This window comes from Phaethon aethereus, assembly GCF_964289735.1.
Source record: "Phaethon aethereus genome assembly, chromosome: 4".
In the NCBI taxonomy this organism is placed as follows: domain Eukaryota; kingdom Metazoa; phylum Chordata; class Aves; order Phaethontiformes; family Phaethontidae; genus Phaethon; species Phaethon aethereus.
Window position 1 is genome coordinate 13,210,235 of NC_138578.1, and position 27,149 is coordinate 13,237,383.

At 44.6% G+C, this 27,149-nt stretch overlaps 1 protein-coding gene across 1 annotated transcript in view; it reads right to left on the minus strand.

Moving 5' to 3' along the window:
• Positions 1 to 2,131: 2,131 nt before the first annotated feature.
• Positions 2,132 to 27,149, minus strand: part of SLC7A11 (solute carrier family 7 member 11) — a 58,645-nt gene continuing 33,627 nt past the window's right edge. The window contains exons 7-12 of the mRNA XM_081998793.1: positions 14,444 to 14,567; positions 13,154 to 13,257; positions 12,580 to 12,676; positions 9,479 to 9,628; positions 7,582 to 7,759; positions 2,132 to 2,925 (exon numbers count right to left, since the gene is read on the minus strand). Coding sequence (XP_081854919.1) covers positions 2,858 to 2,925; positions 7,582 to 7,759; positions 9,479 to 9,628; positions 12,580 to 12,676; positions 13,154 to 13,257; positions 14,444 to 14,567 — 721 coding nt within the window. The 3' untranslated portion in view covers positions 2,132 to 2,857. The remainder of the gene's footprint in view (positions 2,926 to 7,581; positions 7,760 to 9,478; positions 9,629 to 12,579; positions 12,677 to 13,153; positions 13,258 to 14,443; positions 14,568 to 27,149) is intronic.

Consider the following 27,149-nt stretch of genomic DNA (forward strand, 5'->3'; position numbering starts at 1 on the left):
TCAAAGATGATAAACAGCAGCACCCACCTAAACAAAAAGCAAGGAATGTTTTGACAGAATTCAGCTGATAAAAAGGTGCCAAGGACAAGGGAAAAAAACAAAACAAAACAAAAAACAAAACAAAAAAATTAAGGCTCCCTGAAGTTCTCCACAGAAGTAGTCTCATTGGCCTGACCACCTCAGGCCCTAATAAGAAAAATTGTATATAAACTTTATCCTTTATTCTAGAAGAATTTTCTTTATGACTCTGAAGACAATACTTTTTAACAAGTCTTAAAAAATAACTCGATGCTTTAAAAAAATGTTGCAACCTGGTTTTCCTCCATTTGTGAGGATATGCTTCACTTGCAGGTTTAATCCAAATCTTTAATACTGATTTTTATAACACAGCGGAAACTCAGTTACAATATTTAGTATTGTGATTGTATGTGCTAAAGAAACTAAACCTGAAATAAGAATCCCTGTGCATTTTCAAAAAACTAGTTTCTTATTTTACAGATAATTTTTTTTTTCTTCCTTCCTCAAATACTCAACTTCACAATCAACGATTTGTAGGATTTCCCCCGGGACAAATTAACCCATTATATGAAAGAAACTTAGTAAAATGTGGTCATTGAAGCTGGCCTTAGAAACCTTTCTGAAATTTAGAAGCCCACGATGGGAAAAGAAAGCAACGTTCAGTTATATTACAGAGCCCGTTTATTTCTACAAGTTAACACTGCCTACAATTAAACTTTCAAGTAACGTGGCACAACAGGAGCGAAGACACGGAAGGAAACAGCGGGTGCCGAAAACCTGGCACCCCCACTATCACCGTTCAGGAGGTTTTGCTTTGGACCAGCGCCGGTGGGATCCCACGCACTCGGCACCCACCAGCGGGGGAGCGCCTTGGGCTCGCTCCTGGAGGGCGTCGGGCGGTTTATTTTCGTCGGAGAGAAACGCAGTTCGTGTGCTCTGAAGACGTTCCGCGATGACGCAGGCCAAACGCTGGTGAACTGGGATGGCAGGAGATGGCCTCAGAAGCAGAATTCTGACCCAAATGTAAATACTAATTAAACACATGCACTGGCAACATAAAAAGCTTTCTCCAAATGCTTGCCTAAAAAAGTTTCAAATAACACTTTAAGTTACTGTAAACAGAAAACATTTAAAGAAAAAAATTGTTTGCAAAATGTTTTCTGCATCTTAAATTACTGCTCTTCTACACAGTTACTCCCATTTCCCTACTCCTATGAAATTCCAACATAGAAACACAAGAAAGAAAAACACGTATAAATTTAAGACATTTCACCATACACCATACACCCTTAAAACGGTGTATATATTCTGGATATATACAACACATATACAATACACAGTCTCCCTTTACTGTAGTGGTCTGGCTACTAGTTGTGCTTTTCTCCCAATTTAGGAAGTTTAATGTTGCTTAGTTCCATAAAAGTTTTCATGAAACCTCTGACTTGCTGAGAGCAAACAGCTCAAAAAGTAGTGCATTCAATATTTAAGCTTTATATTCTTAACAGAGTGATAACAAACCTTAATCTTAAGGTTGAGTAGTCTTCGACTAACAATATAGAACTGAACTTCTAAGCACTGAAAAATATCTTTACCTACAACTATCTTAAAGAGCAAAACTTCAGCTCATATTTGAGCCAAATCTCAGCTCAACCATCATTCTGAAGACGAATTTCATTTGATTTTATCAGTTTTGATGGCCTTTCTCTGTTTCTGCTGAGATAAAACTGGGAAGACGACACTGGCGGAGCACCTGCTCCTTGGGGTTTCAAAGCCCAGTTAATTGGAGTGTGCTTGAATGGAAAGCCCACAGATTAGGCACATATCCTCCTCGAATCAACAAATCTGCTGTAGCTTGCCTTATATATTATTCATAAAAAGGTATTGCATTTATTGCCAAGTCTATACAGTATTCCCACCAGCGACTATTATTCATTTCTGCCCACCGACATTGATATAAAACTTTAAAATCAGGTTTGCCTGACTGATAACTGCAGGTCCATATGCTTCCAGATAGAAAATATTCATACAGCAACGGAGGTGGCATTCAAATGTTTTGACTCATTTGAAGGCGATTACTCAGCCATTGTATTTCCTATACATATGTACACAAAGAAACATTGGTAAAAACAGTAATAATTTCCAGACTGGTAGAAACTTTAACGTGTATGAAATTACTACCCCCGGGCTAAAATCTTCCTGCCCCACTGGCAGAAACATTCGTTCTCAGGTGGTGTTCCTATTGGCTTTAGTGTAACAGCTCTGGAGCGAAGAAACCTTGACCTTGCCACCACAGCCGTGCGGAAACTGCCGTGCTTCGGCGTCAGCGTGCTGGTGCTCCCGGTGAGCCAAAAGGCATCGCGCCGGGCTGCCAAGCGGGGTGGCTGGAGGGACATTAGTGAGTGAAACCCAGCAGCTTTATCTGACCCTTCCTCGGGTGAGAGGTGGGTTCTGCAGGGACAGCAAGCAGGCTACATTCTTCACAGTACACCTGACTATTACTTACACGTTGCTTAAACCGATTTTCAGTGACGATGCAACCAAAATCCTAGTTTGACGAACCTACAGTTTGTTAAAATATGACACTGTACCAAAAGACATAGTGAAGAGATGAGCTCCCTCATAGCACAAGTTCTTGTTTTCTACATATAAACCAACCACATTAAAAAAAAAAAAAAAAATTCAACATTGTAAAATACAGTTCCAGTAACTGACTCGCTCGGTATCCATCTCAGCTGTGACTTGTTCCTCCAGTTTGCAGAACGTTAGGTATGGGGAGAAATCTCCCTGCCCTCTTCCCCAGGTTGAAATGGAACACCAAGCCAAAAGCTGTGCACGAAGATCATGATTTCTGGTCTTCCTCTGATGGGACGACTTCCAAGAGGATTTGCAGTGTTAAAGTTACCCTGTCTGCAAAGATAAAAGCACATACATGGGAAATTTTGGTGGGGATGGAGAAGGTAGAAGCAGCCAGGAAAATTATCTTAGCTGCTATACAGCCTACTTGCACATACTGTTCACAGCGGTCACATATACCAGGTGCATATTTTAATGTTCGATTCACTTTTTTTTTCTTTTTAACTATGTTTTCTTTGCCTCTGATCCAAGGCTATGCATATACAATAATAATGGAAGGGTATGGAGGTATGAACTTTTTCAGTAAAGGCCTGCATGCATTAAAAGCTATCTTAAAGCACGACTACCACAACTGCTTAGTTTTAACAAAGTTGCAGTGTTGGAATAAAAGTCTGAAAGAGTTCAAACAAGTGAATTCAGCTGCGCCAAGATCTGCCTAAGCAAAAAAAGAAAGAACATGAAAATAAAAGGAAACAATGATTACAAAGCTTCACATGCCTAAGAATGCCACGCATCCAAAGCAACTTCACGCTGTCTTTCTGTCTCTCTGGACATTTAGTTCCTTTTGGTGTTTTTGGTGGTTTTCTTTTTAGGGTACCGATTCATAAATGGCACCGTTAATTTACGCATAGAACAGTGAAAGAGTGTTCTCTTACCGCTCCTTTTGCTCGCCCCTGTTTTTTCAGTAACCCGTTTGAAGCAAGCAGTGGCTGCTGGGGGAGCAAGTTCGGATTTCCCTTGCCTAGCACGACACGACGGCGCGAAGCAGGGAGGGTAGAACGGCGCGACTCTCAGACGGTGTGAACCGAAGCCGCTTTCCTGCTCTCGGGGCCAAGGCAGACCCTGCCAGCTTTCGCTCCCCTCTGCGGACGTCACCCGTTGGGTGCAAAGCCGGGTCGCCCTTGGACTCTAAACCGACGGGGTCGGGGAGGCTGAGAGTCAAGGGGGTCTGCGTCTCCCTGCCCTCCCCGCAGCGGGGACTCCCGAGCCGGGCGGGGCGCAGCGGGGGACAACCGGCAGCACAAGCCGGCAGAGCTTCGCCCCTCCCGTCCCGCCCCTCCCAGGTGTGAGGCTGAGCAAAGGCAGAAGGAATAACCCCGACTTTCTCTGAAGCTATGGCGCAGCAGCTCTTGGAAAAGGGCACGGCAGCGGAGGGAAAGCCTGGGCACCCCGAGAGCTGGCTGTGGCTTTCACCTCCCGTTTGACAAACCGGGCAGAGCCTCCCGCAGCCAGACCTTGCCCTGGCTGCGGCGGGAGGCGGCTGTCCCTCTCCCGTTTCTGCTCTGTGCCGGGGTGAAGCCACGGAGGAGAATCGGACAAGATGGGGGCGGGGGCTGGGGTGCTTGCCTGGGTTTTTTGCTTGCAATATACCCAGGATAAGACAGCGTAAAGGAGTATTCCCCCCCCCCAAGAAAGTACCAATCTGTCTCCAGTCAGTATCTCTCCCTTGTCTGCTTTGAGCTGTACCTGGAGTTACAGGACTAGCTTCACATTTGTAACAGGACAACTTAATATACCATGACAGTAAAGACGACCCCCTCTCCCCTTTAAACACTAATTTTCCCTTTCAAGAGGAGAATTCACTGGGAATAGGTCCTGGGAGACAGCCTTAGTAAAAAACCCAGACCTGGTATCTACGGAAGCCCCACACAAAGCTTGGGCGAGGACAGAAAGCAGTAATTCACTGTGCACGCGTAAGACTGGACTTGAAATCTGCAACAGCAAAACGCTGAGATGATTTCCTGCGGATCCCAACATCACAGACTCGACAAAGAGAAGCAAACTGAGCATATAACACTGTCCTGAGTGAGCAAGTGTCAGCCTCTGGTGATTGTAAATAACCCTGAAAGAGACATTTTGTTAAATAAACAGAGCTTTTTTCCAGCATGGGCTCAGGCTATGAAGAAAGCAGGATTCAACTTTTAAGCTCGTTGCGATTCAATCCACTGTAAAGAAATAGATGTTTTAAATATGAGGCTAAGGTTGGGTTTTCAACTGAGGAAGTGCAAACAGAAGCGTTCTCGTGCTGGTGCCGCATCCTTTTACACACTGATCTGCTTCGCAGGATTTGCTAGGCTTGACTTGTTTCATTTTCACAGTAGTTCTACAAAAAGCAAGAAAGCAGAGGTCAAATGAAGCCTGTACTAGCTGAAAATTATTTGTCCCAGCACATCTGGCGCTACAGCAAAATTTCTTCGGAAGAGGAGAGAACAAAATGTTATTCTCACTGCAAAATATCACCCAGACCCTCTTAACCCCACAAACTGTGGAGTTACCTTTTGTTCAATACAGTAATTTGGTAAGGACAATGGGCAATGTAAATGCCATTAAGGACAGTCAAAACGTACAGGACAAAGATGTTCAGCCTTGGCGAGGATTTCTCGGGTAACCCTGTCCAGGGCTCTGCTGCTGTAACCAGCCCGAAACCCCTTTCATCCATGCCCCCATCTGCAGGCTGGGTCTCTTACCGCACCGCTCGCTCCGGCTGCACAGCATGCCTCTCCCCTGATCCTTACAAAACCTATCCTGAACACGCAGCCTAATCTCACATGGGGCTGGCCCGTACCCGTGCGTTTCTGCAGCGGTGCTGCCCTTTACTTAAATAGTGCATGTCTGGAATTACTCTTTCGTGCCTGTGTACACCTAAAGCATATTGTTTCGAGGTTAGATTATCCAGCTTGCAGCTGCCCGATGGCTTTACTTTTCCGTATCTCACAGAGGTACCTTAAGTGAATTTATCCTCATTCGATGTCTTTGAAAAATGCTCTCAGGCTATAAAATGGAGCTCCCTTAACGCTCACAAAATAATGCCAGTTTAATGACTCCACACAGAAGATTTATTGCTGCTTCTGAGGGAAAAAAAAAAAAAAAATCTTTTTATTTAACAAGTAAATCTCCACTCTGCTCCACCCCAAAACTGTCAGTATCCGTTTTCAGTCCTTACTGTTGTTGTTTTGGGAATAATAACTGCACAGCAAACAGGCTGTTTCACCCACTGACTGGCACCCGCTGCTTTCCCCTCTGTGTCCACCCATCGGTATTACCCAGGCACCCCTTTCTAGGGGGGAGAATTTTGTGTCATCTGAAAAGCTGGAAGATTCACGTTCATTGTCACAGCTGGCAGGAAAAGCTTCGCATCTACCCAGTCTACCTTAAAGAGAATTTTTTTTTTTCTCTCACCCACGTAATGTAGTTCAACACTGGCATCCTGTGGCCACAGATTCAAGTAACTGTATTTCAAAACCTCTGAGACTTCACAGAAAATGCCAAAAATCTCCTGGGTTTGATAAGGGAAAATCTCCTAGTTCCTAAATGCCAAGGCTGAGAAATTATTAAACAGACAAAGCCCCCACTATTTAATAGAATGTCCTCTTGCATACAAATGTTTTCATTTGCACTGGACCTTTCTACCCATTCCCAGGACATTGGAAGTAATATATAACTTTATGATTATAAAATTAAAAAGACCAGAGTGTGCTAGCCTTAAACTAACATCTTTTCCTGTAAATACTTTCCGCCTTATTGTTTGTGGATTTCCCAGCATGAATTGAGAAGGAAATTCATAGATCCTACAACAGATAGGATATAAACATATAACCTATATTTATGTAGAGAAAATACATATATAAAAAAGGTTTTAGTATAACAAAATACATCTAAAACCCCATCCTTTTATTGTGAGCAGCTCATTTTAAAATCATCCCTTAAGACTGAAGCACAGAAAACAATATGCACTTTTGATTCAGCACCTATACAAATAAACTATTTTTAGTTGAAAACTTTCATGGGTTGAGTCTTTTGCAGCAGAAGATATTTTCTTTCAGCTTTCTTTAATAAATTATCCATCATTCCTCAAATATTTTCCCTATTTTCTTGTTTCTTTTTTTGAAAATTACCTCCATTTTGGAAACCTATTATGCTGAGTAACAAAAAAGGTGAAGAATGGGGAACTGTAATAAATGATACTGGCTTCTTTCTAATTGAAATGCTCCAAATAACCCTTCTCCAACACATCAGCGCTTCCACAAATGCTTTCAAAAACTTTAAGAAATGGTATAAAAATGATTCTTGGTGTATTTCAGGTGTGAAATACTACAGCCAAGTCACGCAGAAGTCGTTATTCATGAAGCACAGAAACAATTTCCAGAGAGGCGTGCCAGGCACGGTATATTTTGCTATCATTTTGTCAGGAGCCACCGCTGAGGACAATATCCCCATATCAAGCTGGCCTGAGCCTGTCCCACTCCAAACACTCCTCAGTGCTCCGCAGACGCGTCATCTCAGCAGGGAGCACCAAGCCCATCCCGTCATCACGACTCTGACGTTTAAGTTTCCGAACCGATTCTCCGAGGAGCACAATACTGTCTCCTTCAGCATAGGCCAAGGGCCAGGGGAGGGAGATGGGCGATTTGAAAGGAATCAGAGGTTTGTCGGGAAGGGAGGGGAGACAGGGACAGGGGGGAGAGACGTCCGGTCGTTTAAAGTCAGTCGCCAGCTGAAGAACAGGCTTGCTGTAAACGTCTCTCGTTCATTAGCGGACATTGATGGTAACCAAGAGCGCGACGCTATAGCGTGCGCCAAAAAGAAACTTGCATTGTCATCCCCGGCTCGGAGCAGCCGAGAGGATCGCTCAGAAGGGTTCCACAGCATGGGGAACCCTGAGAAACTCCCGGAGTCAGCATGAAGGAGAGGAGTCCCACCAGGACTTACCTAGGAGCTTTCTGAACCATTTTGGCTTCTTGTCCCATACAATAAAGAGGTAGTAGGCAGGAACTCCAGTCAGGGTTATTGCAAATCCAATCCCTGTATTCACTGGATCCGAGTAAAGTGACAGTGCAACCATAAAGAGGCAAGTGAAGGAAAACAGCGCTGGAATAAATAGAGGCACCTGAAACAAAACCACACAGGGAACCATTACTTTACATTGACCTTATTATTGAATGACTATGGCATTTAATGTTCCATGAAACATAAATTGGACAAAACCCAGCAGTACAGGGTAGTTCTGGAAAAATACAGGTATCTGGAACGTGCACACAAAATGTCAGTGACTACAGAAGCCGAGCTATGCAGAGTGCCACGCAGTGAGTGCCATAGAACCTTTTAATTACACACTAAAACACTACAGTGTTTTACATCCTTTAAAACGTAAGGGCTGTAAATAAGTCACATTGCCAAAGTCCTTTCTCCAGTCCTCAGTATATAAGTAAGCAGCACTAACTGCAGTAAAGATTTCCTCTTTGATAATTACCTATTAGAAAACATTTTAAAACACAACCAGGAGCTCAAGTCACCTTTTAAAACTATTAAGAACATATTGATTTTCTTCCTACGGTAAAAATCAAAATCTGGCAGGAAGAGAGCAAGTTAAACAACAATTTGACTAGTGATAAAGATATTTGATAGCATTATGCAATGGATAGCTACTGAAAAACACTTTCTGACTGTATGACTGATAGCATTATTAGCGTCACTGTTGAAAGTACAAAAAATAACAATATCAAATTAATTCTCTCGATTTCCAAGAACACCACTCAATCACTATGTTAGCACCTCTCTAACAGAAACGCCTACAGGCATGGCTTGCGAGATGCTCAGTGTAATGGAGAATTGGAGAACTCCTTGGAGATTATTCTCTTCCTTTCATCCCTTGAAGCATTACTGCTCCTCTTTTGTGCCCTGTCAAAGCATTTTTTTTTTTTTTAATCAAAACAAAATAGGTTGCGCTGTTGTCCTTCTCATTTACAGATATACCTACAAGAATGCAACAGCGCACGTTCTTAGTTCTTCACAAAATAGGGTTCCTGGCAATATATAAATAGGGACAGATTCTTCCACTTTTTCATGATGGATGTCGTCTTTTGGGGTACACAATGGGATGACTTACTTTGCAAGATGTTACTTAAAGTAAGCAAGGAGAGTGGCAAAACTGATGCCAAAACAGCTACTGTTCAATGGGCCAGACTATTAGCATTTTCTTTCTGGGTTCACAATAACTGTGTCTGCAAATCCATTGCAAGTCCCAAATATCATAATAGCAGCACTACTAACTTCCTTGCGCATCAAATTTGCATATTCAATATTGGATAGGCAATGAAGTAAATGCCCAACATCAATGCTTACGCCAGATATGAATTCTGGTGGCAAAATTATTCAGGCCTTTATCAAAGGAGACGTTAAATAGAGAACTGGCTGAAAATCAGGTTGGCACGTGTAACCCCAGTATTTGCAGTCTGAACCCTATATGGCAACACAGGACTAGAGGTATTTTCACACAGCTTGCAACATGCTGCCTCAAGGCAACAGACCCACAAAACTGAGTAAGCACCTTCACTTTGGCACCGCAGCTTCAGTCGCTGCCCCCAAGCACCAGGGCAACAGGTAAGATTTGTCTTTCGGAAGGGACCGCAGCTGGGGTAGCGCTGGGGATCTCGCAGGAAAACACGAGGAGACCCTTCGGTGCGAAAGACTGTTTTCTATTAACTCTGTTTTTCTCAAAAAAACAGGTTAGCCTTCTACATCAGAAAATGCTCCTTTACTGTGACTACAGGATAGCTAGGAGGGAGGAAGGAAGGGTTCATGTAAAACAGTAGCAAGCGGAGGTTACCTTGAAAGGACGAGGCATATCAGGACGTTTATATCTGAGATAAATCAACCCAGCAACTACTAGTCCAATAAAAAGCCACCTGGCAAAACTGAGGAAATTCAGGAGGCTGTAGAGATCCCCATTGAATAACATTATCATCGTGAGAGGATGCTGCAAAAGAAATTCAAAGCGTTAAGAGGGGTTTAGCGGTTTGGTCTCTATTATTTTTTCAGCAGCGATGTCAAATTTTTCCACAGGGACGAGCGGCACAGCCTGAGGGCCTGCCTTTGTCATGCAACCAGGGGCGTGATCGATACCTAGCTGTCCCCTGCGATCACGTTCGATCAAGATATATCTGTCCCGGGTGGCCGCACGTGAGCAATACGCATCTGTCCCCTGTGACCCAGACAAATACACAGGCACAGAGCCCACTGCCTCACCAAAACGCCCGAGCATCCTGGGCACCGTTCTCACGGGAGCCGGCAAGTATATTAGCCCACTGCAGTTTTACTCACTCATCACTGATGCGAATGATAAGAGCGGTTCAATTTTGGTCACATCTGATCATATGACAGCACAGGTTTCTAGGTGTCTTGTGGAAGGAAAAAGTCTCGTGGTCTCCCCGGCTGCAACAGGGGAAGTCGGCAAAGAGGGCATGGCGAGGGGCAGCTACACACCCCGGGATGCCAGCCGGGCACACCGGCTTGCCACCAGCTTGTATTTGCAGTCTGGCTTCCAGGCTTGTAGGGTAGGGACTTACTGCACATCAGAACTGCAAACATTTCTCAGCAGAGAGCGGCTTTTAGCTGTCACTCAGGCAGCTACGGAAGAGCAAGGAGGAGAGGGGACACTAGAATAAATACATTTCCTTATGAAAAAGCTATTCTGAGGTACAAGGCAGGCGACAGCTTGTGTATAAACTAGTGTTGTGCCTTGGGCTAGGTAATTGGCGTAGGCTACAGGGATCTATTTCAGGGTAATGTCCGGACAAAAGCGGGACATTTGTAGCTTGGATCAACTCTGCAGGGTAGTCTGCACATCCCGTAGGAGACACCCTATGCCGGCAGCGACACAGCCCTTGCATTCAGGGGTGCAGGAATGAATCCAATTCACCATAGCCTTGTTGTTCAGCAGGAGGGAAGATCCTGGCAGCCACAGCTTCTCTAGGTTTGTAACGAGGCCACAGGTGAAATCAACCGCAGATGTAGTAAAACACTGGGCTAAATCTTTACGTAAGGAAAACTAACTTCTATTAACTATCTAGATTCACAGACTCTCTTTAAAAAAAAAAACACTACCTTTTTTTTAAAAGCAGTGAAGGCAGCATGGATTTGAACCAGAAGGATCAATATTTCAAATGTGGGTCTCTGCTTTCCAACCTCTAATGACCTACAAAGTGTTTGGTTCTTTACACACAGATATTAAGCAAACTCATTCTCTGTAAAGGTCAAAGGAAATTTTACCACTGAATTATATTAGGCAAGATCTCTTCTATATAGACCGAGCCCCTAAAAGTTTAAAATATCAGTTATAAGCATGATAATGCAAAAAAGGGCCACAGACAGTGAAGGAGAGCTATCAGGAAAAAAAAAAAAAAAAAAATAGGGTTACAATCAGATTGCAGGATTTCTTGGAGTTGCTATACACACATCTGTCAAATACCAGGACATATATACATAAACAGATTTCTTAATTCCTAAAAATGACTTTTTATTTAACAAGCCTCAAACACTGAACACGCTCATTTTCTCAGTTTCTCCTCAAGAGCTCTTTCCTTTCTTACAATGTGTAGACCTTGGCAGGAGAAATAAAATAGGAAAATGCCAAAATGCAGACTATTGATGCAGAATATGTCATGCAACTGCTCTGCTTGCAATAAGGCAAGGAACAAAATCACAATCTCTGAAGGAAAAGCCATCTTCATGTAAGAATCTGACTTTCAAAGGAAATCAATGCACTGGTGTAACAGGACCAGATGCAATAGCAGAAAATGTCTTTCAGAAAAAAAAAAAATTAATACTTTTTGTGCATTTCATTCCACAGAAAACAGTCAATGCAATTTACCCAAAAGCTGTAACTACTTCAGCCCAAAGAAATAAAATGCAAAGTAAATGCTTAGGTAAAATGAATTCCACTAAAACTTTTCACCATAATCACATTGCCCGATTTTCAAAATTTGAAAGCCTGCGGTTGTATGTGCACATGTAAAATTCAACACTTCAGCAGTGAGCTTATAGGCATCTATAGCAAAACCAGATTTAAAATTCAGTATAAGCATCTGATCTTGCTAGCGTAGACCCACAGATGCACACGTGTCTTCCGCTGCGGCTAGAACTCCCCACAGATGCAGAGGTCTGCCCAGATACATTACTGTCATTGTCCCCAAAGAGGGGCTGAACACCCATGGTTACGAAGGCTGCAAGTGAAAATCTTCCTGGCACTATGCAAACTGAGGTTTGAGGTCGGTATTTGGACATTTTGTCCTAATATTTTACCATACAAATCAGTCTGCAATGCAAACACACGGCCAACATTTAGCTCTGCCGCTATTTTAGAAGTCAGAAATAGAATTTCCACTGTAATACTGGTGTCTTTCCTTAGACAATTCACAGACTATTGCCCAGGCACACGTCCTCTCATTTTTTAATCACCGCTACACTGCACTGCTGAGGGTTCCCCTTCCATTATCTTGGTGCATAATTGTTTGCATTTTTCACTATAAGGTGGTATAATGAGCCTTTAGGGTGCTCCCAGATGCTGGTGTTTAGCTGCGCTTTCAGTTAAATAAATCCCTTTTTTGTTTGTGTGTTTGTTTAACTGGAATTTGCTTCTCTGAAAGGGAACTAGCTTATCGCTAGCAGGTTCTTAGAAATAAAGGGCAATAAGACATGAGTTAGGCTGCAGCAACAGGCAGTCAAGTGCCGCCGACAGGATAGCAAGGAGATGATAGAATAAGAACAACTCCCAAATCTCATTTCTCTCTTTACTGTCCTCCGCCCTGCCCAAAGCCCACGTGCACGTTAATAGATGAGACTCCAGCAGTGCTCAAATTCTGTTCGAATCCTCCAGAGCAAGCCTGTAATATGAATCCTTGTGCAGGCACATTTGTTTGTATGATTTACCAAAACAATGACAGCTGGCAGAGGAGTGTGCTTGCGGACATGAATCATGGAGAGAATTTCCGGAAGGTGACCCTCGCGGGATGCAACGAAGAACATCCTGGTGGGAAATAAATGTGGAGAGACTTTAAATGTGCTCATTCCTGTGACTAGGCAAAGCGGCTCATGAAAGTCACAGAGCACAGCGGCACTTCTTAGGCTTGTTTAAAACGAATGAAATGACCAGCAGGAGAAGAGCATACGCAGAAATCAAAGTCATCTCTGAAAGTGTCCCCTCCTCACTTTACACTATGATCGGTGTTTGGAATTAGTTAATACTTTCCCACCTTCACACGAAACAGAGCAGCCATTAAGCGCTGTGCTCAGAGGGGTTTGTTTCCAAACCAAAGAGTTTTAACAATAAGACGCTAAATTCGACGGGAACAAAGTACGGAAAAAGCCCCACACCTGGTAAACTCTATAGTCATTTTGCATTTCCTGCTGAAGGAATGAATCCTACTCTACCTTCCCCCCTCGCTTCCTCACTTTCAGCGTACATCCCCTGCCCCTCATCCCCAGTAACATTAGCGATGCTCACCTGGAGACTGCAAAAATGCCGCCGTTCATAGATCCAAAGCAGGAGAGCGCAACAAATACCGGTACAGCTAAAGAAAAGTTCCCCATTAGTCGCTCGGCAAAGGTCTGTTAGAGGAGAGAGAAACTTAGAGTGATTTTTCATAAAATGTGAAAGTAATTTTACTCTAATAACAAATTATTAATAAGTATGGTAAGTTTTATTGATACCCCTTTTCTGCATCCCTCACTGAATATTTTGCTCTGCATTTGTTACCTCTTATTTTGTGACACCAAGGCTACTACAGATGAGGTCTCCCCCCCTTACTCCTGACTGCACATGGAAGATGGCCAGTGGAGGCAATGCTGTGGAGGTGGAGTCCAGCCCTGATTTATGTCAGTTTAGACCATTATGCCTCACAAAAAAAAAAAAAAAAAAAAAAAAAAGACCCAGTCTGAATAGATCAAGGTCTGATCTGCATACCTAATTTTTTTTTCTAAGCCTTCATTTTACTTAGCTGATACTACCCAGTGGTACAGTCCATCTAGTCACACTTCATTGTTCTGAGTTATCAGAAGAGCCTTAACTGGAGTTTTGGGCACCGCAGGAGACATGCACAATTTTCTTCAAGTTTGCAAAAATGTTTTGTTTCTATATCTCCCATGAGCTACAGAATTTGGTCATTTTTTTAAATGCCACATCAATTGAAATATTCACAGGCAGCGTCACTACTGGAAAGTAAACGGAAATTTTTATTTCCTCACTGCGAGTCAGATACCGTAAATATAAAAATCAGTGTCATCACCACAATTCAGCAAGAACAGTCAAAGCAGTATTTCCAAGCCAGGCTGCCTTGCAGCCGCATCCCAGATGAGCTCCAGTATTCACGGCAACCCCCTTCCCAGGCACTCGGGACGCACGTTGCGCAGAGTGCTACAAAACATAGCTCAGAGCTCCCACTTCCACAAATACCTGTGTTTCCTGCTTCCCGGGAGTTTGGCCTGCAATTTAGCAAAGAATTTTTCAAGCATGTACTTGGCTATAAAATTTAATTCCTACTGACCTCATTATATCAGGGCAATAAACACGGTCTACTATTACATTACACACGCTATCAATGGCCTTACGTGCAATCCCACTCATCAGTCAAAAATCAGGCTAACTTCACCGGGATGCTACTATGCAGTGTGAGAGAGAAGCCATAGAAAAGCCTGATGGGATGTGTCCCCTGATTTTTTCCCCTGGAAATAAGAATATAGCAACAAACACAACTGCAGCAGGGATATAGTTTTGTATTTTTCTTCTGTAACTTACCACTGCTACAGCTTTTGAAAGCAGCAATTCCCCAGCACTGATTGTAGTGAAATAAGCCACGTTTGTTAACACATAGCCAACTGTGACGATAATCATTGAAATGCATATTGCGAGGGGTATGTTTCTGAAACACACAAGGTAGCTCATTATTTTGCAATCTGGTTGCTATTCCCTGAACATGAAACAAATAACATGAGAAGAAGCCACTAATGATGGTGAATGCACATTTGGTGATCCCGAAATACCATCATTAGAAACTACCAGTAAAAAATAACACATCTAAACAAAACCATCTAGACAAAGCAAATTGGTTTATAATGAGGAGGTGAGAAACCATCTGAGGGAGGAGTCCCTTGGGGCTGCCAAGAGGTTGTGGTCCCCACGCTTCCCATACATCGGAGCTGCCTACCCATGTTGACTTTCCAGCTGAGCCCAGTAGGAAGGCAGCAGGTACCAGTGCTTGCACCAGCAATTAGGCAGATGACAGATGCAGGCGATCCAGCTCTCTCTCTGTCAGGAGAGCAATCACAAGGGCATCTCCAACATACCCGCCGGCACTCAGTGACTGCCCACCTGGAGGTGGTTTGGCATCTTCCCCTGGATGCCAGAGTGCCTAGCATGCGAAATCCTGCCCTCTCCTCTTCTGTGCAATTCTTCCCTCGTGCACCTTGACACACCCCAGTTACCTCTCTCACTATTCAGGGACACAGGGCAGAATATGACACAGAAATAGGTACAGCACAAATTTGTATGGTTAGCGCAGCACAAATAGTACTGAACAGTACAAAACCCCTGACATCTTAGCTAAAAGACAGAACAGTAACGTACAAATAAATAATGACACCAAACTTCTATATAGCATGTCTTCCCAGTCAGCAAAGCAGAAAAGAATTCTTTCTATTTTAAAGAGGAGGAACAGAGGTACAGTAAATGTGTCCAAAACCACACTGCAGGCAAACGTTCGAGTTAGGAACAAAAAGCAGATGCTTCAAGTGTCACTCTAGTCTCTATATCTTTCCACTTGATATCTCCGCTCGATGTCTGCATCACACCAAGAGAAGACTCAGATCTGAAAACAATGTTTGGTCCTTTAGTTCCAAGGCTGAAAGTTGCATCTGAAAAGGCGCAGTATGTGCGTTCCCTCTGAGGAGAGCGGAGAGCTCATGCCCTATGGCCGGTTCCCTCCAGCCATCTGTATGAAGGTTGCTTTTGAAGAGATGCAAAGGTTGCCACATTTAGAGAACTTTGTTGTGAAGGTCACCCCATCAGGTGGGAGAAAAGAGAGACAGAATGAGGAATTCTGCTGTCCCAGAAGAGACCACAAGCACAGTCCTAAATTACTATTGCAATTACCTCAAAGGAAAAAGGTGTTTTGAAAATCAACACAAAGATTCATCACTTTCTGACATTTTTTCTCAAAGAAACACAGCTGGGGCAGAATTTAAGGATCCTCTTCACTACCAGTCCTTATTCCTCAAAGAAATCCTTGAAATCGCTATGCCTGTATAGAGCTGAAAAGAAGCTCTAAACTGAGACTAAATAAAGCGGGACAGTATGGCTGTCACGTATCTTGCCCACCTTAGAAACCCTGGTGTCAAATGCTGACGTTAGCCCAGACCCGCAGGCGGGCAGGAGGATCGTGCCCTGTTGCAGCACCAAACCCGGGCAGACACAACGATACTGCGTTAAGCCACTGCTCCCTCACACACACGGTCTCAGGTGGAGAAGCTGGAAGGAGGGGAGCCAGCTGGTAGGATGTGCTTGTTGATGGTGAAGACCACGGCAAGGGCCAGAGCAAACGGCCCAGAATGTAAGTGCTGTATTGCTGGAAAAGCCACAAAGTTACTGACTCAAGAAACACCCGCAGAACTGCGTGTTGATAACATGCCTGTGTGAACAATGTTTTTGTAGGTCAGTTGCCAGGTATTCTGCAACCAGTTTGGTTAAGCTACTTACCTCACCTAGGTGTAAACTGAATTCAGTCCACTTAGCATCTGATCCAAGGTAGGGATACATGGTTTCAAAGCCTCTCAGAACAGAGATTTTTAATTATATCTTCTGCATCACAGATTAATGCTTCAACCACCAAGCTACTGGATAAACCAGCACTTACTCCAACCTTAAAAAAAGGTTTCCAGCCAAAGACAGCAAATTTGTCCTATTTTCACAAAAACCATCTGAAAGACTGAAACCACGTTGTTAAACTTAACAAACTATCTTTGCCCATTCTAACCCTTACCAAACATCTCTGCTTGCTGTATTTACTTCTAATTTAAATCCCAGTCTAATTTCCTCTAAATCAAAATGGCAGTTCAAAAGGGGAGGGGAGGAAAAAAACAACACACGCTTCCAAACATGACCATTTGCTTAGCACAGCAGGTCCTGCCTTGTTACGCTGAAGAGTGCTACCTCCCCGGAGAGTAGTACCGCCAACAACAAAAAAAACCTCAGGAGAAGAATGAGTAGTACAGTACGGTTCACTCCCCACTGTCACCTCTAGCTCAGATTTACTCTTGGTCCTTGAATCATCTGAAAGCACAGACAGACGGGTACAAACCATATGGAAAACCACTGAGAGCTTTAATCGCGTCTTTTCTACCCATCCCATTTAAGATGCAGTTCCCAATTTGCAAGAGGATACCATTATCAAACTCTCGGCTATGAACTGCAGTCACTGCACTGGAATAAAAAAGGTAATGCCATTAGCACCAAAGAATTCCTCCTTTCCTTGGAGGATCACTGTACCGATTTTCTTGTATTTTAGATATTCTCCTAGACTTCCAGATCTTCTCTCCAAATCAGGAAAAAGCACGCCTAAGTTCTATTCTCTGTTAAATTGCCTCTATGGATGTGGATTTCACCTTTTCACTTCCGCATCCTACGAATCAAACACAACGCAGGGTGTTAGCACACCGATAAGCTCTGTTTCTGATATAACGCAATGCACAGCTGCCACACAGGTAGCTGAGAGCGTTGGACTAGAGGGAGTCAGGAAATTCCAGGAAAAAAAAAATTTTTCAATTTAAGACTTTGATTCATTGAAGCTAAAATTTTTGAAGGGAAACTTGAGCATTTCAGTATGACATTTCTTAGGAAAAAAAAAAAAAATCTTAGAACCAAAATAGAAATCTCATCCAGAACGGCCAATTGCTTGGAAACCATAGCATTGTGTCCGCTCAGATACAATATTTTATTTACTCAAAGCAGGCCCAGGACTTGAACTTGCATTTAAGTGCCTGCTGGCGACTGTAGGGCAGCGCTTTGCTTTTGCATTTCATCTTGGAGTGAAATCTCAACAGATTTCAAAATCAAGAAAAATTGTTTTCAAATCAGCTTGCTTTTCTGAGTAGAAGACCTTCAGGTGCTGACGTTAGCCCCAAACCTATGCAACTATTTGGAAGTGTCTTGTGCGTTACTGCCAAGACGATATTCAAGCAGGGCAACTCCTCGGGTAGAAGGGGAAGCTGCTGCCAGCAGAGTCTTCTGCAATATTCATCTCTTCTCACAGAACTTTGAAGAAAAACAATATCAAAAGGAAAAAAAAAAAAATATCTGAGGAAACCTGAATTGGGAAAATATTGACAATATAACTAAAAAGTCTTTATCAAATCAGATGAGAGACAATTAGGGTAGCTTCTAAGCATCTGAATGTTGATGAAAACTGAATCCAATCTCCACACGTTTTAAGATTTACCCATCCCCAGGTACTATTCAAAGCCAATCTTCCCCTTCTGCCCTACGTACAAAGCAATGGTAATAAAGAATCGCAACAGCTTAAGCAAAGAGCAAATCTACCTCGCGCTTCCCAGAAAAAAAAAGTCACTGAGTGGTCTACCCTCACAGAGAAAATCGGCATTAGCAATACAGCTAGTCCATCCTGTGGCTATAGAGGACTGAATTGCATTGCCAAGCGATGCTGTATTTGGCTTGGAAGCAAATTTCCTCCTCACAGAGCCTGTGAAGGGCCCCGCAGCCAGGGCACAGGGTTCAGTTAATCAGGGTATCCACTGGGTTTTGGGTCTGACCTTTAGCGTGGCAGCAACATAGATCTTCCTATAATCTGCTTTGCTACCGCACTACCTCCTGCAAATATTTTTGAGAGAAAAAACACAGAGCAGACAGAGTAAGGGGAGGGGGAGGAAAAAAAGGGAAAAGAAAAAGAAAGCCAGAGCGAGAACTGGGGATAAGAAGAACAATGTCAATAAATCAGCCAAGGAACATTCCCAGAAGTCTACAGCTCATATCCCAGCCTAATGACAAACTTTATAACAACAAACAGTGAGCGCTAAGAGCTGTGACCACTGCGGGCTGTTCTCTCTATGAAACAACAAGCACGCAGGCAAGTGTGGCCACCGAGTCAGCCGAGTTCACAGGTACGAAACACATTGTCACCACGTCTTTCGCTCTTGAGAGGCCAGTGCCAAAATTATTTCCTCGCATCTACTTCAAATCCAGGTTTTAACAAACGCTCAGTCGGAGTCGACTGTCCTGGAAAAAGCTGCGCCAGCGGGACCCATCCGGGAAACATAAATAAGACTGTCTAAACAAATCAATTAATTACCGGTGAAGTTAGGTGAGATAAATCACGTCTTTACTGTTCTATGAAAATTGTAAAAGATATTTTCTGTTACATTTAAATTAAAACAACAACAGGAAAAAGGAAAGAGGAAAAGAGAAAAAAGGAGAGCGGAAAAGAGAAAAAAGGAGAGAGGAAAAGTCCCAATTCCTTAATATGGTTTCCAGGCAAGGATTTGCTTGGTTTTCGTGAGCCTGTATATGCTATATTTCTTTAGTTGAAAATTTACCACCACAGGAGTTTCAAGACCCTTTTCGAAAGTTCCCTTGTGCAATAATTTATTCACCATTTGCAATCTGTTAAGCAATTTTCCAAATGAACTCTTTCCAGATTTTGGCACTCTTAAAAAAATCTAATCATCCATTGCACCGTCCATAGGGCCAAAGCTTGGCAGAAGAAGTCACAAGTGCAAATTTATCCAAATAACCTGGCACTGGATTAAAAAAAAAAAAAAAAAAACCCCACACAACAAAAAACACACCACAAATACAATACAGAAAGCAGCAAAAGAGCCCTGGTAATTTAATCTTCCCAGGACCTCAGTGCGAGACCAGAAGATGAGTAGGCTTGGCTTAGTAAGTGCTGTGTTCCAGAGCCTGACCTATCTCTCCTGCCATTCCCGAGTAGTCTTCTGTGAGACGTAGCAATCCTGAACCCTGGACAGCAAAGCAGGATGTTTTGATATAAGCTTACTTATCTCTGGCGCATGTTTTCCATGCGAAAAGCAGCCTACAAGACAGCCCGTTAACACTGAAGGGATCAAATGGTTCTCACCATGTCAACACGCAAAAAAACTACAATCTCACCCATCTGCTAGGAGAAAAGGAGGACGCAAAACTTAAAAGGAGGCCACCTCCCAGGACAGAATCAAAGCCAGGAATAGGCGGGCAGAAGGGATGGGAATCATCCCAGCACCTCTCCAATCCACCTATTTGTAAGTGCTAATACGGGTCTTAGCAACGACCGACTTGAGCAACGGGCTATTATCGTTTTGATTATTGCAGCAAAGGTTCTCCTCAGCAGATCACCCCTTCTGCACCTGCACTGCCTGCCAGCACGTTCCAGCCTTATGTCCCAGACCGGAGCTGCTGTTTGTGGGCTTGCAGCTCAGCCGCTATTAAGTTACGTGGCTTCTCTTCATCTCCTTTTGATTGTGATTTTCCAGGAGAAATGTGAGGAAAAGAAAAAAAAAAAAAAAAAAGGAAAGACCAACTATCAAGCTGCGCCTTCATTTCCAGCACCACACTCTCCACGGGTGCTACTGCTGGCGCGTCGAAACGCAACCGCTGTGATGCATTGGTTCCATACCTCTGACGTCTGCAGAGGCACCGCAGCACGACACCGGGGTAACGGAGTGAAGAATCAGGCCGCAGTCTGCATTTAAAAACCTTCTTCCTTTCTACCACCGAGCAAGAGAAGGAAAGAGCTTGTGCTGTGCCTAAGCACTCGCCTTCTTCCTGGCGTTTGACTTCGCTGGTTTGGGTTATAATTGGTTGCGGTTCATAAAAGGGTCAAACTGCGTTACACATGTGCTGGGAAGAGCAGTAGATTTTATTAACTTCTCAAATGTTTTTACTACCCTTTCCAGCAGGCTCCCGCTCCCCCCCCCCCCCCAAAAAAAAAAAAAAAGTGAATTGGCATAAATACTCTCTTGGCTAGATCGTAAGGCCTAGAAAGGTACCAATTGCACAGGGCAGCACCGTTCTCCATAGCATCTCCTTCTAGGCAGACCCTCCCAGCCGATGTCCTGAGCAGAGGCAGGTCTGTCAGCAGCCCTGGACAGACGGAGGGCAGCTCTTACGGTCCCAAGGCGGTTGGCTTCAGCGTAATGGAGGTCGGAACCTGGCTGCGCTCGCCCCATGTACCGACTCGGGCTGGCAAACCGGGTCTCACCGGAGCGCCGCAATTGTTCGCACTGCAGAATTATTCTAATAATTATTATTATTATTAATTATTATAATTATTCAAGCCCCAACTTGCCAAGCCAGGGCCTCTTAGGAAACGCCTTTCCTCCAAGAGCAGAACGGATTCCCCTGAAGCTGGGGCTACCAGCTAGAGAGAGCTCTCACATTCAAGCAGGATCCTGAACCTTTTCGCACGGAGCGGGTAGCGTTCCTGGCATTCCCAAAGGAAGCCGAGCCCAGGCAGCCGGTATTAAAGACGGCTGACAAATCCACAAAGGGCTTTTGAGGTTACAACGCTAATCGTTAGTCACACCGTCTCTGCTTCGCCGTGCGCGCTTCTTGCACAGCAAGCGCCCGAGCGCTGTTAGGAGCCGGAAAGCGAGCACGAGGCGGCGCGCAGAGCTGCTGAAAGAGTACGAAATGCACGTATAACGGGGGCTTAATTTTTAAAAACATCTCTTTGAAAAAAAGAAGTGGAACACAGACTTGAAACGTTAGATATAAAACGTCCCCTGGGATTTCTCAGTCAACTCTTAGATAAACCGCTTCCATGCGTCCATCAAACGCCAGTACCCAAGATTTCCACGTTACTGCACGTGCAAACTGACCGTACGAAGTTTATGACTGTTCCCAGGAGACGCGTGAGTAACCAGACCCGGCTTTTATTCTGCTCTGTAACTTGACCCCAAGTCACAACCCTCTCGAGGACCCGAAGGTCCCGAGGACCCAAGCTGGCTTTCCTTCGCCATCGCAGCGGTCAGGCCTCGCCGCCCCTGTGTGGCGCTGGGCCTGCCCTGGAAGCTCAGGCGTGCTTGTCCTCAGGGCACCTGGGAGGCCTAACTGGGGGACAGTCAGGTGCCTGGCAACGTGGGCAGCAGCCGAGCAGGACGTCTAGCAAAGGATGTGCATTTAACGTTTCAGAATCTAAGGTGACAGTGAAGATGCCTGGACGAAGAGGCTTGGATGAAGAGGCTCATTTCTCTAGGATACTGCAGTTAAGGTGTGGTTTAGGTTGAAACTGTAATTAAAAGAGCGTCTGCCACACCCCTTCACAAAAGCCTGCCTTTATAAAAAGCAGCATGGTCTAAATTCAGAGGATTCAAATACAAATACATTGTCGCTCCTGGGTTTGACGAATGACTTCCGTGCTTCTACGCAACAACCGCCTTTTGACATCCTCCCTTTATTTCATTTGTGGCAAACTTGCATGTACTCTAGGAAGTTTGTGACCTCTTCCACCAGATGCGCAAAACCTCAGATTCCACTTCCATTGCCCAGCTCCCATTCAACCAGGAGATGAAGGGAGCACCTCAACTCTTTCACGAGCTCCAGTGTTTTGTTTTCTTCTGAGGCCCATTTGCTAGATGTGCCGACGGCACTGCCAGCGGCGTAGATTATGGTGAGCAGCAGCAGTAAATCACAGCGCTCGCTTGGAGGCAAGGAAGATACAGCCACGAACCTGACGTGGGGTTGTAAAAACAAAACGCCCGCCCGCAGCGAGCTCGGCAGCGAAGGGGCACGGGGCCGTTCGGCACGCTTCCTCTACCCTGCCTGAGCCAGCACGGGATGGCGGGTCTAACCGCCTCTCAACTGCGCCGCACAGGCACGTACGTCTCTGCCGGACTTAAAAGCCACGTTAAAAGAAGGGTGCGACGTAACGGCGTGTTAAAAGCAGCCTTACGTGTTACAGAAGGCTCTCCTGGGAATTTGAAATTATTAATTACCTGAACCCCTGATTTCTGAACAGGGTCTACTTCCCTCAGGCGGCATTGCTTTCCGTGAGAAAGACGGCGTCTCCTGGCGTTCCCTGCAGGCTCAGGAGCAGGCAGAGCTGCCGTCCGGCACAGCCACTTTCCCGCGACGCACGAGGACAGCAGCCAGCCGAGCACCGGCGGTAGCTGGGGGGAATATTTAGCAGCATGAACAAGGGGAACCTGAGGTGGGAAACACACGGATCAGGCCTCACAGCTGGGAAACCCCAGCCAGCAGGCAGCAGCTACTGCGTAACCCTGACGTCACGGCCGGGGAAAGGGATGGCGGTGGTTCCAAAAGGAACCCCACCAAAATCGGCGCTGCCTGTCGCAGCCCCCTTCCCACACCACCGCCGGTACCGGAGCATTTGCTGGCAGCAGGGGCGGGGTAGGAGCGGAGCCCCACCTTGGTCTGTATGCATTTCTGTCGTCTCTACCAAGGATGTACGTTTCTGATCTATGGCACGGCAAATGGCAAAGCGACGCATTGGGCAATGCAAAGGAGCGGGCTGGCGAGGCTGCTGCCACTCCCAAAATGAGCCGCGCAAGCTGGGAGCCCGGGCTCCGGCCCCTCGGCCGAACATTTTAGGAAGCGTCGCTGGTAGCATATCAATGACCGCTTACGGTAACAAGGCAAGGCAAATGCTTAGGTGCACAGAGGGGTGGAGGGAGGAGCGTGTGTCTCCGCGTGCGTGCATAAAAGGAGTCGGGTTTTTCATACTTGTCAAATTCCTTGACATTTAATTTTGAGCAGGAGAGTTTCCACAATGCCAAGGATCATAAAGGAACAATTTGCTGCTGTATGTTACCATTGATATTTCGGCATGAATGAAAATTGCACCATTCGGTGATGAAAAGAGCAGCTACTTGTAATAAGGAGCACCATGGAAACTGAAATATCATTTACCGAGAAAGGCTGCTCCTCTTCTGAAGGAATTCAAAATGAGAAAAATGGTAACTGCGGGTGCCTTGAAGCATTAGCATTTTAAAAGACATAAAAGGATTTAAATGAAATTAAAAGGAGATGTCTTAACAATACTGCACTGCCATGAAGGAGGCTGTCTGGCAGATAAATAGTTTTCTCTGCAGAAAGCAAGGAAACGAGGCTCTTGCTAAGGACAGCCTAGCAGCCTGGCTGCAGATGTGGGACAGCCCATAGAGCACACTGAAATAGCTCTGCAAGAAATGACTAAGTTCTGACACAGAAAGGAAATCCAGACAACTCCAAGTGAGAGCTGAAATATGCCTTTGTAGTGTGCAGTAACTGGAGGCGCTTGAATGGAGTTCAAATGGGAATATCAACTTTTTTCTGTTTTATTACCTTCAGTGCTTTGAGAAAGGAAATGTCAGTAACCTGAAACCCTCTCTCGCTAAAACTTCATAATACTTGAACTACAATCACATGCATAGGAGAAGAGCATATCCTTTTTTTTTTTTTTTTTTGAAGTGATGTCATGAAGAGAAATAGCCAAAATTTTCAAAATCACCAGTAAGGCTGGGTTTTCCTTTTTCTGTGTCCAAGCTGAGAAAACTTAAACATAAGCCTTAGAGAGTTAGCACTGAAACCCTTCTGTAAATCAAGTTCCTTCCAGTTTGGACAGTGACGTGAAATAGCCAGAATTATTATTCTTTTTCAATTATATTGGACGGTATGGCCAACGAGACTTTGGATTTTAAGGTTGACTCGTCTTTGCAATTGCAGGCTGTTCAGTGTACCCTTCCATGCTAAAAATCTTAAAATGAAAGTGATAACGATGGTTTATACAGAATTTACCGCACTGTCTCTTATTCTGACTCAAAAACAACCTATTAAAAAACATATACTGGTGCCATCAAAAAAACCCTATATCCTGGCACTGTCCAGTACCAGCCTCCCTGATATCTGCACCTGAAAGTAAGCCTAGAGATAACACAAGCTCCGCGCAACAGGACAAATTTCTCTGTGTGTTTAGCAAAAGTGCTTGCAAGGCTTGTTTCAGTAACCAAAATAAGCACAAAGCGGGATTTGGGCCACTGTTAGGAAAATTCTTTTCTTAGGAGGAGAGAAAATAGGTAATTCATTACACTCTGGGGCATTTCCTCTAGGACAGCACCCTGACCCAGACAACAGCCAACACCGTGCCCAGGTGGCCTACAGCTGGGACCTACTTGGGTCTGGGATAGCCTGCAACTAAGGAAAAGGCTCTTCTCATGGCCTTCGCAAGCACCAATCAAGAATCCTAAAGTGATTCTGCTTATTTTTCACATCTATAGAAATATTTTATCCTTAGACCCACAAGAAGCTCATCCTCTAATGAAGTTTTGCCCAAGGAAAAGGAATTTCATGGTCTTCTATGCTCTTTGTGGATAAATCTTTACTTTTATCTGGTTTTGCTTAGCAGCTGTTTTTTTCCTGTAAAAAACAGATATGAAAAAATAGACGCGCCTGTCATTCCTTCACTGTAGGATGAATCTAATTCTTCTTTTCTCTAAAATAACCCCACACAGAAGTTAAATATCTTGTCAGATTAGAGTGCTCCTACTCTCTATCCATTCTCATGATCTATGGAGGAAGTCTCTCCATTGCTGTTAGACCTTTTCAAATTACAATATCAAAACTACTCTTCTAAGGGACATTTCATTCCATCATACTTCAAAAAATTAAATACTGTTATTACATAGTCCTTTTTTTTTTTTTTGCAATGAACAAAATATAATGACAAGGTGAAAATGCAAATAACAGTACTTGCTCAACAACAAGTGTTACAAGCGAATGAGGATTGACATAATAGACCACAGCAGTGCAACTTGCAAAATGCAGATTATTCACTTCACAGCTCCTGTGGAGCCATTATAATCTTATATAAATCCTCTTAGTTTACAGTTCATGGATATAGGCTGTACTGTAATTTAAATGATTGAAAACCCTTATGGGTTGTTAGTTAACAATACTATTTTCTTAAAGAAAACCTCACTGTCACTGTGTATTTAAAATTCCAACACGCTCACAGCCAAATATCAAGGTATAAGCTACACCATAGGCAACCCTCTTCCAGGACATCAGTAAACCCCTAAGCACACACACAAAACCGCTACCATGTAGGGAGGGGGTATGCAGGAATCTGAGCCCTCGCTGGCTGAGAAGACCCTGCAGCCTCCTCCGAGGGAAACTCTGCCGTTGCACGGAAAGGGATATGCTCATCTACGGGAAAGATGCACGGAGACAAATTATCTTGTTTTGATACAGCTATTACATCCCTTAAATACAAGTCTGCAATTTCACTACTTATTAAAGCTCAATAATCAAATAAGCAACACCACTGAATGTCTCATCCACAAAGACTGGGTCAAAGTTGAGTAAGTTATTCTGCTAGCTGAACCAAGTGGAATATATTCCTTTTCTTGCGTACCATCATACCATTGCTGTTGATGCTTGTACCGTGCTTTCTAAAGGATACGTACTCTTGGTGACATGGCACATGTTAATAACTGTTTGTGCAGTTATAAAACTCCATCCTCACGCACATGCGTACAATAAAGAACACACTACCCTTGCAATTTTAGTAGTCCGTTCCTCTATTTGTGTTTTATTCTCCCATTTTGCATTTTATACCAGTAAAAAAAAAAAAAAAGTTATCTCACTTTCTCTGTCAGTTAGTTGCCAGCATCAGCCTACAGAGGTTTTAGACAGCGCGCTAACGCAAGGTTACTGTTAACGTGTTAATGGCGTGCAAGGTGCCCTTACAGCTTCTGCTATGGCACCGCACTCGCCTAACGCTGGCTTTAGTGCTGTCACAGTTTTGAGGCTCAGCCTTAAGGGGAAAATGAAACAAAAGGGGCAGAAAGAGGCTCATCCTCTCCCAAAGCCAGGAAAGGACAGGCCGCGGCGCAGGTTAGGACATGGCGCCGCGGAGCGAGCCGGCAGTCCCTGCCATACGCAACCACGCACAGGCGGCAGGAGCTGGCTCGTCTTTACACAGGGAGACCTGCTGCGAGACACCCCTTTCTCCTATGCGCAGGACGCGGCCGACGCGGGCGGTCCCCACCAGCGAAGGCTGCTCCGCACCCGCGCGACCTCGCGAGGAATTTCTCGGACTCTGCTGGGTTTTACAGCGCCATTACCAGTGCTATTCAAAAGCCAGATTTCAATCTCGGACCAAAACATTAAGGCGAGCGCTCGGAGTCGCCTCCCCCACAGCTATCGCCGTCGGTAAGTAAGGAACTATGAGCACCGGCGTCCGAGGAAACCGGGCTCCTGTTTTAGAGGGGAAGGCATAGGCTTGCCTAGGCTGCAGAGCTGTATCAAGACCAAAACTCGTACAAACCGCGCATGCTTTCTTTCCCAGAGAGGATAACCCCCACGGGGCCCAAGGTGACCGAAGCGGAGGCCGCGGGGCAGCCGCCGGGACCGCGCTGCGAACCCCCTCGCGTGGAGGCAGGCTCTGTCGCCATAGCCGGCCGAGCGCCCAAAGCGCAGCCCGATCGCGGCCACCAGC